Genomic DNA, 8,883 nt, shown 5'->3' with positions numbered 1-8,883 from the left:
AAAGTTATAAGTTTTTTTTCAAATTTGAAATACAACTTCAAGTTGAATTTGGAATTTGCATGATCAAACACTAATTTTTAAATAAAATGAAAAATTATTCCGGAGAAAAAAAGTAAATAATTATTATGGTTAGTTTTGGTTACATGTTTGAAGATGGTTCGGTCTAGTGTTAGAAGCTTCATTTGAAAGGAATTACATTGTTAAAGTTGTCCAAGAGTAATAACTAATAAGAACGACAATTGTCTAGGACAAGAAACAATTCGAGTCAAAAGTATAACTAACTGGAAAACATAACAATTCATTATGTGAAATTGAAACCCTCCATTTCAAAAAGATAACTAGAACTCATCTTGATAAAGCATAACATGTCTATGAATAATATTGTTAGTTGTATCCAAGCTTAAAACAGAGAAAGCAACAATCAAGTAAATTAGCAACATAGACAAAAAAAATGGAAAGAGGGAACAGTACTTTTATTACAACTTGGAAACAAACATGGTGAACTGGAAACGTAACAAACCAACAGTGATCAACCACACATGGATAGTTTTCAACTTCACAATATTTGAATAAATAAAACACAAACAACTTCTTTATTGGAATAAGTTTATCAGATGAACAGAGTACTGAAGAAAACATGAAATTTGATGCCTCCGTATCAAAGAGCATTCTACTTGTCCATAGTTCCAGGCTCCCAGCAACAATCACGCCTGGATCTCTCCTGCAGAAAGGATGAAAAAATAAATAAAACGAAACAGAGAAAGGACGAAACCAGTAATATTCACGATACTCCATATACTATGGTACAATAAACGTTTAACATATGGTAAAATAAAATGATGGATATTCTCTATTCAGAATAGTGTTCGAACAATATGATTAAGTAACAAACAGGAAAGAACAAATAATCAGGATGGTGTTGTTGATAACAGAGGATACTCAAAATTTGTCATATATCTTTACAGGACATTCAACTAAGTATGAAAGACAAATAATGTAGAGACAGATGCGGTCTCTAATAATAATGACAAAAGCTGGACATGAATATAGTAGTCGTGTAATTTCCATGGAAACTACAATGTATATTTAAGATCTCTTTAAGAGAAAAAATAAAAACTGACCTTTTGAGAAGTATGTGGTCTTCTAATAATCAGCATCAGGAGGGAATATGGTGAGTTTGAATTTGATGCTTTCCAGCTTCTTGCACTCTATTTCTCTTGCAGATCTGACTGCTCCGTGTGTGTTCTCCAGCCTCATCTCTTTAAAGCTATGTACATCAGCCAGCTTAGATGGCACGGCCTTAAGATCTTCACAAGAGATGAGAACGAGGTGCCTAAGTCTTGGAAAATGAAGTTCTGAGGCCTTCCAAGTTTCCAAGTTTGCCTTTTCAATCCAAAGGACCTGGAGTTGACTGAAACCTCCTCTCTCCGACTTCCAGGATTTCCCCATGAATGCATTCTGTTTCAACTTTAGGACCTCAAGGGATCCCAATTGCCCTAATATGTTGGCATCACTCCAATCAAACATTGTGTTAGACAATGTTAACTTCTTCAGAGTGCGTAAAAATTGGAAGGACGGAGGAAGGGGAAATTTATTAGAACCATCGTTATACAGTTTCAAATGTTCTAGGCATCTTATGTCTTCAAGATTGCTGAATTTAAGGGAAAGGAAAGCCCCCATGTCCCCTCGAATACCCAACTTTTTGAGATTAAAAGCTTTTGCAAAGACATCTATCCTGCAACTTTCTGGTGCCACCACAGAAAGAGTTTGTAGGCAAGAATCTTTACCAGTTGGGTTAGGAGAGGACAGCAATTTTGCAGGGATATTGGTGTGCAGATGCCGCAATTGTAACAAATTCCATATGCTTGCTTCAATCGCAAGGGTGGGCTCTGATGTAGTTGTGTTAATTAGAAGAGTTTGTAAGTTCCAGAATTTACCAAAGGCTTCGGGAAGAGCCTTGAAATCTCCTGAGATGGAAATATACTTCAAATGATATAGCTGGTTAAAATCCTTGGGGAAAACGGGGTTAAGGGAACCAATCTCCAAAACCCTAAGCAATGGAAAAGCTTTGGGGATGAGTTGGCTGTAACTGTCAAACAACCCCATTTGGCTTTGTTCTGAATGAAAACAGTAAAAAGATCTAACATGCTTTGCAACTGGCTTTGTGGAGAGAAAGTTTTTCAGAACAACAGTGGATTGAATACACAATCGACGCGTAGTCTCTGCTTTATTGACAGTACTTTCAGTGACAGTATCTTCAGATACTAGTTTAAAGAGCCATTTTTCAGCCTTGAATTTGCAGAAAGCATGCAACAACTCATGAACACGACATGTTTTTATTTTACCATCAAGCCTCTTTCGCGTCACTATTACTAGATTCCTATCGACAAGGGCGTTCAAACAAATTTCTGCTCTCTCCTCAAGTGATATCGAGTCGAAGTCGGAGTCAAAATTTATTAAGCACTCAGCAATCCACAAGCGAATCAATTTCTGAGCAGGAATTTGAAAATCTAGAGGAAAGACGCCCAAATATAGGAAACATAGCTTCATATCCTCGGTCAAACGATCATAACTCTCCTTTACGAAGGGATAAATGCTTAGTCGGTTACGTTTATCCATAACTCGCTTCATCATATCTCTCTCAACAAAATGCCACTCACGTATTTCCGGGCGAATTTTTAATGAATTTGCAACAAGAACTAACAAAAGTGGTACTCCACTACATTGTTCTGCAATGCTTATCCCGATTCCAACCAACTCCTTAGATAAGGTACTTTTCCCGCCACACATTCCAATTAAAAACTCAGAACTTTCATCTCGAGACAGATGTTTCAGATAATGAGGATCTTCATTGGCATAAGTAGCCACATATCCTATGCGAGTGGTCATCAGAATACGGTGACGTTTTTTATTTTTTCGAAAAATTATTTTGAAAAGATCAACAACTTCTGATGTCCGCACGTCGTCCAACACAAAGAGACATCTACCATCTCTTTCAGCCAAAATATCACATATTCTCTCAGCTAATTCACGCACATCCATATCTTCATCATATTCTACATTAATGCCATCTCGCTCGAGCCGTTCAAGAATAGAAAGACAGATATCCTTCAGCTCGAATTGGTGGACGTTAACCCAATATTTGAAGTGAAATTCATGTATAATTCGAGAATCAGAATAGATTTCTTTTGCCAATGTGGTTTTCCCAAGTCCAACGATACCCACAATGGGAACAACATCTGGATCTTCCGGTCCTTCAATAAGTCGCTTGATCAGTTTTTCTGCTTCCCAAGAGTAGCCCACCACTCTGGCGCATCCCTAAACAAGAATTAGCAATACACTGTTAACGGGTTAAGCAACTAGTAAAATTATTCCTGCCCCCCAGCAACGGAGCCAAGAATTTTGTCAAGGATTTTCAAATTTTAAAGGAGTGGATAATTATTTTAGCGCAGAAAACTTTTTTTTTTTACTGATGCATGGGTGCACCCAAAATTTATAATCAAATTACATAAGTATCATTTAACTAAATCATATGAAAACATATAATTATGAAACTATCAATTGTATAAATCAAAACTAACATAGAAAAGCCAATAAAACAATTTTAGCTACTAGCTGAATTATATAAAGAATGACACACATCAAAACTAATGTAAAGAAATAATTTATATATTAAAAAAATAAAAGAATAATTGTGCAACATAAAAAGAAAATTAGTAACTACTTCTCTAAATTGGTACAGTAAAATAAAAAGTCATAGTCCAAAATAATCTACGAGAAGAAGAATATGGACATTTTTACTTGATGATACATTTCTTAGTTAGTTAGTTATATATACATGTAATTAATATAACAAAAAGATTGAAAACCATATGTTAATGGGTTCAAAATTAAAGAAGAATTGGTAGGATCTAAGAGAGTTTAAATATGTACAGCTAGTAGAATCTGGCCCAGCACGTGTCAGCTTTGTCAAGTATTGTTTTTATTTATTTTCTTAAAAATGACTAGAAAAGGTTAAAGTGCCAAATCAAGAATCGAACTGTAGACCTCCATCACTTCAAGTGAACAACCTTAACGCTGGACTGTCTCTCTCAATTCTGTCAAAGGGTGTTCATTTGTCTATATATCAAACATAGTAGAGAATATTTTACCTATATACCGGGTCTAATTTTCGGGCGAAGGGTGTTCAACTCTTGGTTGTAGCTCCGCCCCTGCATGCCACTATATTGAAACCTTAACCTCTTTATTTCCGCCATTATCATTGAAATAATGGAAAAGGCTCAAACATGCCATCGAAAAAAGACTCATTCATATCACTCGTTAATAGTTGAGTTCAAAATTTTCACCGCCGTTACCGCATCATATATGTCATTGCTCACTAACAGAACTCTAGAAATATGCAGAGTGTATTAGAAGATAGGAGTGGGATAGGTGCATGGCGATCAGATCAGTTATCTAGGTTTTGCTTCGTTTGTAAATATTTTACCTTGTTAATAAAATTCCTCTAATTACCACAAAAAAGAAAAAAAGGTGTTTAGGAATTTTTATTCAACTATCTCTTCCAGCTGGATTCCGTAAGAAGTTCTCCACATTATTCTGATGAGTTCTTTTCAGAATGGAGATCAAATTCTCCTCTACCAAAGAAAATTTAATTTTCAAGCACAGCTTGAAGTATCTCGAACAAAAGTAATATGTCGGGAACATATTTTGGTTCAGGAATTTCTCAGAGGAGATGGTTTGCACTATTGCTCCGGAATTGTGGTAGAATCACGGCAGGAAATTCGGGGCAACCCTAATAGAAAGGGCATGTAAATAATGGAGAGCAAATTTGAAGAAATAAATTAAATTAAAGCATCAAGCTAAGAAAACTAAGTAGTTTTCCAGATCATCTGGTATCAGATCATACCTCGTAGCCACACCCCCTCGGAGGATCGAGCACGCTTGTAGACTGCTGGTGAACTGTTTTAGGCAAAGCATCAACCAAAACATTTGCTAACAGACGAAACTTTAGACAGGACCCCCTCAGGGGATCGAGCATTATCGTAGCCTGGTGGTGCTCGATCGTAGACTGTTGGTGATGAAACTCTTGACCGGACCCCCTCGGGGGATCGACCACGCTCGTAGACGGCTGGGGAACTGTTTGAGTCGAAGCATCATCCAAAACATTTTTTAACAGACGAGACTTTTGACTGACCCCCCTCAGGGGATCGAGCACCCTCGTAGACTGCTGGTGAACTGTTTTACCCAAAGCAACGACAACATTTGCAACCAGACGAAACTTTTGAAAAGCTAGTCGTTCTCCGCCCGGAGGTTCCACCATTTTGTCAAATTCCACCATTCTGTTAAATTTCACCATTCTGTCAAGGAGGTTTTTGATAACTTGGGAAGCACTCTTTAGTACTACTTTATTCCGGCGGCTAGAGCTCATAATGAAGAGACGTTTTGCCGGCCATATATAATAGTAGCATCTCTCTTTTATCAGCATCCTCTTAACCAGCAACTCATCAATGACGTCCTCAGTTCTATAAATAACAGATGAAATATCCGCCCTCAACTCTTTTCTCAATCGATGCGTCTTAATATCTGCGACATAGAGTAGGCAGGCATTTCGGCGTCGAACTTGGTTCAGCAGATCTAGAAACTCACTCTCTGAACCTGAGATCAGCTTCAAGTCATCGTCATCTTCATATAACTGCTTCGACAGGTTCTTCAACAGAATATTGACCAACACGATCTCTTTCATTTGTCTTTCCTGGGTCTATACGCAATAACGTAAACGAATAGGATAATTTGTACTGTTTCTTCAGTTCTTAGTCATGAGAGATCTTCATATTTATATTCTTTCTCTTTCTCTCTTTCTCTCTTTCTTTCTTTCTCCTCCCGTATGAGAAGTGAGAGTGTGCAATACTTGGTTGACCAAATTTTTTAATATGCGCCTTACACAAGTGTTTGTGTGAGGCTTCATTTATTTGCATTCACGTGCCGTTTTGGCCATAAAAATTATTCATTTTTTTTTTAATTTTTTTTTTACTTTTTCACTTTTAGGCGTTTGACCATAAATATTCTGAATATAACTTCGAAATATCAAAAACTTAAAAAAATTATTTTTTTATTTTTTTTATTTTTTTATAATTACATTTCATCAAAAATTACAATTTCAAAAAACTATGATCAAACACAACTCCAACTTTAACTCCAACTTTAAAAATTTCAAAAAAAGTGAATTTATTTTTTATATTTATGGCAAACGCCTACTTAGTTTATCTCTGATTTTTCATAAATAAAACTGCTTCGGAGCCTATTATGGTAATTAACTTTTAGACTGCTGTGTACTTATTTTTTGCTTGAGCAACTTTATGTGAAACGTGGGCCCACTTAAAAATCTGTACTCTTCTGCGTCCTTTTGGAATACTTCTTGGTCATGTGGGCTCCATAGGTTATCTTGCATTTAACATTTGACAACGTTTTACAATATCTCAATGGTAATATTTGTGTTACCCAAAGGACAAAAGAAATCTTCAGTAGCAATTTTTAACACACTCAATTTTTTCCCTTTTTTATTTTTTTTATACCTAAATGTACTTTATTTTGTCTAATATCTAATGTTCATGAGAGTGTTTCCCTTATGATTGTAGAAAAAAATATTACACCTTCAAAATAATCCTCATCTAAACATGCTTATATTTTTCAAATAGCTGTTCCAAGAGACGCGTTTTAGCAAATATGAGAGAAAATGTGAGAAAACGCTATATCCTTAATTAGATGATTTATTATCACCCAAATACATAACTTATTTTAGATGATAAATTTAAAAATTATGTAATCAACACCGCTTGAAAAATTAAATTTGTGACTACATGTTGTGCACGGGCTTCTTCCCACTAGTATTCTATAAGAGGGAGGTAGCATCCAGCACTCCGTCAACGTGCCTGCTTGCTCCCGAGGACATTTCTGATATTTCAATGTTCTTGTGCTTTAACTATGTTGTACTAAATGTTATAGCGTATGCAAGGGCAGAACACCCTCGACAAAAAATTAGCATATGCAGGGGCAAAACACCCTCAACAAAAAATTACACTCTAAGGTGTTTTTTTAATTGTTTATGTAGATATATCGATTGTGAATACGCTAAACACAAGAGAAGGGGTTGATTAAATAGTTTGGTGTTCAAAATTCACCTTGAGGTTTCAAATTTAAATCTTAGTCATTACATTTTGGTTTTCATACTTCCTTAAAGAAAGTCCTGAATCCGCCACACTGTGTACCTTTTCTGTTTATGGACAAAAAAGTGGGCTGCTTTATTGAATTTCGTACTGCAGTTTATACCCCACCTTAGCTTTACCGGGCAATTCGCAAGATTGCTCTTCTTTTGGGATGGTCTTTAGTTTTTACCCCTCAAAATATTGGTCTTTAATTTTTGCCCTTCGCGTAGAAATTATGAGGTTCTGGGTTCGAACTCCCGCTCAAGCATAAATTAAAAAAAAAAATCGCAAAGCAAGGCTTGGTTGCGTGTATGCCGGACCCGTCATACACTTCTTAAGGAATAACTAAAGTTATGCCGAACCCGGCATAACTATAAGTTCCGCCTTATAATGCAAAGTTTATGCTTTAAGGAAAAGTTCCGCCTTAGGGGCATACTTTTAGTTATGCCTTAATTAAAAGTCTACCCCATAAGACATAACTAAAAGTATGCCCATAAGGCGGAACTTTTCCTTAAACCATAACTAAAAATTTTCCGTATAAGACAAAGTCTATGCCTTATGGGGCATACTTTTAGTTATGCCTTAATTAAAAGTCTGCCCCATAAGGCATAACTAAACTATGTCTTAAGGAAAAGTTCTGTCTTATTGGCAGACTTTTAGTTAAGGCTTAACTAAAAGTTTGTCTATAAGACATAAGTATGCCGGGTCCGGCATAACTTTAATTATTTCTTAACAAGTGTATGCTGGGTCCGGCATACACGCAACCCAAGCTTTGCTTTGCAATTCTTTTTTAATTTATGTTTGAGCCGGAGGTTCGAACTCAAAACCTCAAGTATAAGATCATTTTTCAAGCGAAGGGCAAAATTTAAACACCACAAAATATGAGAGACAATATTTAAAGATCACCCCAGAAATTTTTTGGCTTTACCTCCACACATAGTGATCAACGGTCGTAGCAGCCTTTTGATGCTACTATGACCATGTGTGGGCTCCATTTAATTAACCATTTCATACCAATTTCTGTATTTGACTTACTATTTAATTACTCATTGTCAAGCCATTTGATGTAACTAAAGAACTACTACTTCTGTCTAGAATAGAACTCTGATGAAAAGGAGTAACATATCCAAGAATTAGAAATGCTCAGAAAAAGTTTCCATTTCGAATCCAATTATTTCGAAAAACAAATTGACAGCAAACTAGGACTTGGACTCAATCCAAATTCTACTATGTTATATGCAGAGATATGATAAATTATTATCTTTTGATTTTGAGTACTATCTTCAAAATATTAATACAATATAGATATACATGATAACCTATAAACCTTAGCTAAAAGATTTAATAATCTCATACTCTAGATTTATGCTTATATGATACTAAAATAAAGCTTATTTTACATTACCAATCCAAATTAAAAAAAAAATCACAAATTTCAATATTTTCACCTGCGCTTGGGCCAGTGCACACACGGGATCTTAAAACTAGTAGTATATATAAAGAATGAAGGATACAGAAAAGAAACAAATAATTGAGTCTTAATTATTTCTCAATTAAGTACTAGAGGTATTTATTTAAATCTAGTCTTTCTATATTGAGTTGTACTCTTTCCGTCTCAATTTACGTGTGCATTATTTGATTAGATATCAAATTTAAGAAAGAAAGAAAACCTTAAATAGTT

General features: G+C 35.4%; 1 protein-coding gene across 1 annotated transcript; it reads right to left on the bottom strand.

Moving 5' to 3' along the window:
• Positions 1-450: 450 nt before the first annotated feature.
• Positions 451-6,150, bottom strand: LOC132614286 (putative late blight resistance protein homolog R1A-10). Its single transcript, XM_060328700.1, has 3 exons — positions 4,907-6,150; positions 1,122-3,318; positions 451-721 (listed from the first exon to the last, which is right to left on the bottom strand). The coding sequence occupies exons 1-2, from the start codon at positions 5,741-5,743 to the stop codon at positions 1,144-1,146; spliced, it is 3,012 nt and encodes a 1,003-aa protein (XP_060184683.1). The 5' UTR covers positions 5,744-6,150; the 3' UTR covers positions 451-721; positions 1,122-1,143.
• Positions 6,151-8,883: the final 2,733 nt, after the last annotated feature.

This window comes from Lycium barbarum, chromosome 10 (genome assembly GCF_019175385.1).
Source record: "Lycium barbarum isolate Lr01 chromosome 10, ASM1917538v2, whole genome shotgun sequence".
Lineage (NCBI taxonomy): Eukaryota > Viridiplantae > Streptophyta > Magnoliopsida > Solanales > Solanaceae > Lycium > Lycium barbarum.
This window is presented reverse-complemented; position numbering and strand designations above follow the sequence as displayed.